The sequence below is a fragment of the Nanorana parkeri genome, unplaced genomic scaffold (assembly GCF_000935625.1).
Source record: "Nanorana parkeri isolate BGI_ZX_2015 unplaced genomic scaffold, ASM93562v1 scaffold1243, whole genome shotgun sequence".
NCBI classification, from domain to species: domain Eukaryota; kingdom Metazoa; phylum Chordata; class Amphibia; order Anura; family Dicroglossidae; genus Nanorana; species Nanorana parkeri.
The window spans coordinates 29,071-31,829 of NW_017307511.1; the positions used below are offsets into that span (position 1 = coordinate 29,071).

Below are 2,759 nucleotides of genomic sequence, written 5' to 3' on the forward strand. Positions count from 1 at the left end.
GTCCATGCAACAGGGTGACAATGCAGGAACACAATTGGGAGACAATGACGGAGCGTTGTCATCTCATGACAGGACGTGCCTGCACAAGGACTTTCATGGCAGGATCACCATGGAATAATTTACTGAAAGCTGCAGATTTAAATAATATTCAACCTTCGAAATGACATGTTAACACTCATATGAGATTTTAGTGATTTAGGTTTAAAAAAAAACTCTTAAAATAAGCAATTTTCTTTCAATAAATAACATAAATAAATGATTACATAACATAAATAACAAATAAATACTTAAATAAATAAATGAATAAATAACATAAATAAATGACAAAAAAAACCCCATAAATAAATAATTAAATAACATAAATAACAAATAAATAAATACTTAAATAAATAGATAAATAACAAAAATAACATACATAAATGACAAATAAATAACATAAATAACCAACAAATACATTACAAATGAATAAATTACACAACTCAATAAATAAAAATATGTACGACACTTCTCATTCGCTTTGCTTTGCAGGAAGTCTCTCTGAATATCGGAAGAGCCGGCGCGTGTATCGTCGTGATCAAGTTGCCGTGATTTTGTTTTCTGCTTGAGAACAATGACGCAAAAGAATGAACTTCATTTATGATCTGAAGCACATCGAGAGACACTCGACCCCCCCAGCCCCCCTCCCAATCTTCATTCAATTAGGATTCATAACCAAGCTATGGTGGGAACACAACTTTACCAACAATCTTTTTTTCTGAATATTTGTAACAAAAAGAGAAAAAAAAAGGGAAAAAAAAGAAAACCAGAAGAAGAAGGAATGACTGACTGCCATTTTGGTAAATTCTGAGGCACACTGAATGCGTTAAGGAACACGAGTGACGACGAGCGGACGCGTCAGCACACTTCACGTTGAAAAAGAACCAAAAAACGTTGTCTTTCTAATTATATTTTATGTACCATCGGAAAAAAAAAAATAGGTGCCTGCAGCCCGAAGGCGTCGTATATTTTAATATGTATCAAAATGTAGAAAAAAACATTAAATGAGACACGGGGTATTTTTTATTAGGGACGAAAAAAAGATTTTAGAGAAGCCAACAGACAGGAAATGGGGATTTTGCTTATTCGGTAACATGGCTTCTGTGTAACGCGGATTCCCTTCTTCACGCATTGAGCCGAGTGACGGGATTATCATCTCATATTCAGAATCGTGGGGCCAGTTCGCTGAGCGCTCCATGCGATATTGTAACAACGTCCGCAATTGTTTTTTTTAAATTGTTCTTTATTAACAGAAAATGTTATTATGAGGCGAGTGATTTTCACTCAGCCTCATAATCTGAGCCGACCTGTGACAATGAGACTGTCACACGTCGGCTCTATAGATCGGGAGGTGAGCGAACACATACCGTGACTCGCTCACTTCTCGATCCTGTCCCTGCAGAGAGCCGTGACTGTCACTCACGGCTCCCTGCAGGGATTCCCCCCTTCCCTGTTCGATCCTCCAGCACTGACTGGTAGACTTGTTCGCCGTCAAAAAATTTGTTCCGTTTTGTAATATCCGTTATTTCGTAATTCGTATCCGAAACTCAATTCGGATTCGTCCGAAATACGGATTTTCGTTAGTTTCGGCACATTTTCGTACCTTTGTTAATATTGGAGTCGATGTGGTAGTTGTTTTTGTATCCGAATTCCGTATTTCGGACTTAAAAAAAAACTCCAATATAAATGTACTTTTTAACTTCAATATAACGAATGTTCGTAACGGAACGAAAATACGTCAACGGAATTTTGTATTTCCTGCCTGTGTATTGTAATGCAACTCTCAGCAGCAGCGGATCCGTATTTCGAGTTAAAAAAAATCTTGTCATGTTGTTCAACCTCATTTACAGGGGTAATATTAGTTCCCGTTTCAAAGAAATTCGGATCCGAAATTCGTTAACGGAATTTCGTATTTCGGATATAAATTCGGAAACTGCAATTCGGATTTCGTATGCTTCCGAATTTACGAATTTCAGGAAAATTCGTACGAATTTCGATTCGTAACGAAACGAATCGCACATGTCTACTGACTAATGGAACGGACGGGGGAGGAGGCGGGTACAGCTGGCTCTGACTCTAGATAGGCAGAGCCAGCTGTCAGTCACGCAGCTGGGCGGATCCAGACAGTAATGTCGGGATCCTTCCCGGATGCGGCTCTCTCGGGAGAACTGCGGGATAAAAAGGTTACCCCCATAGTTCTCTTTTAAGTCATTTGCCTGGAGTTCGGCTTTAAGTATTTAACTTCTTGTTTCTGCTGTTCTAACAGAGTTATCCACAAAAGGGTGAAGAGTTTGGAGAAGTGAACAATCTAGGCCAAAATAGCTGATTTGAGCACTTTAGGTGCCGATAGATCAACAAATTTGTAATGGAAAAAAAAAAAAAAGACTTGCAATGATTTAATCTGTGACGTGACTATAGCCGTAGCAGCCGAGGCGGCCGCTATGGGGCCTTGGGGTGGAAGGGGGCCCCATTAGATTGTTGAGGCAAATTAAACATAGAACATGTGAAGATAACACCGTACAGTATCATTGAGGGTTGTAATGGTTTCATTCGACTACAACTCTAATCCACCGTAAAGTCTACAATGGACGTCAGATGACAAGAGGAGTCTTTGGAGTCTTGCCATTGTAACTCACGGCTCAGAGAGAGGTCATAGGGGGGAGGGGCGACACATTTTTGCTATGGGGTCCTGTGAGCTATAGTTACGTCCCTTTACAAATGTG

General features: G+C 39.5%; 1 protein-coding gene across 1 annotated transcript in view; it reads left to right on the forward strand.

The window, feature by feature from the left end:
- LOC108797212 (kelch-like protein 4) overlaps positions 1-588 on the forward strand; it is a gene marked incomplete at its 5' end in the record, with an annotated part of 25,230 nt that extends 24,642 nt beyond the window's left edge. The window contains one exon of the mRNA XM_018568786.1: positions 529-588. Coding sequence (XP_018424288.1) covers positions 529-588 — 60 coding nt within the window. The remainder of the gene's footprint in view (positions 1-528) is intronic.
- Positions 589-2,759: the final 2,171 nt, after the last annotated feature.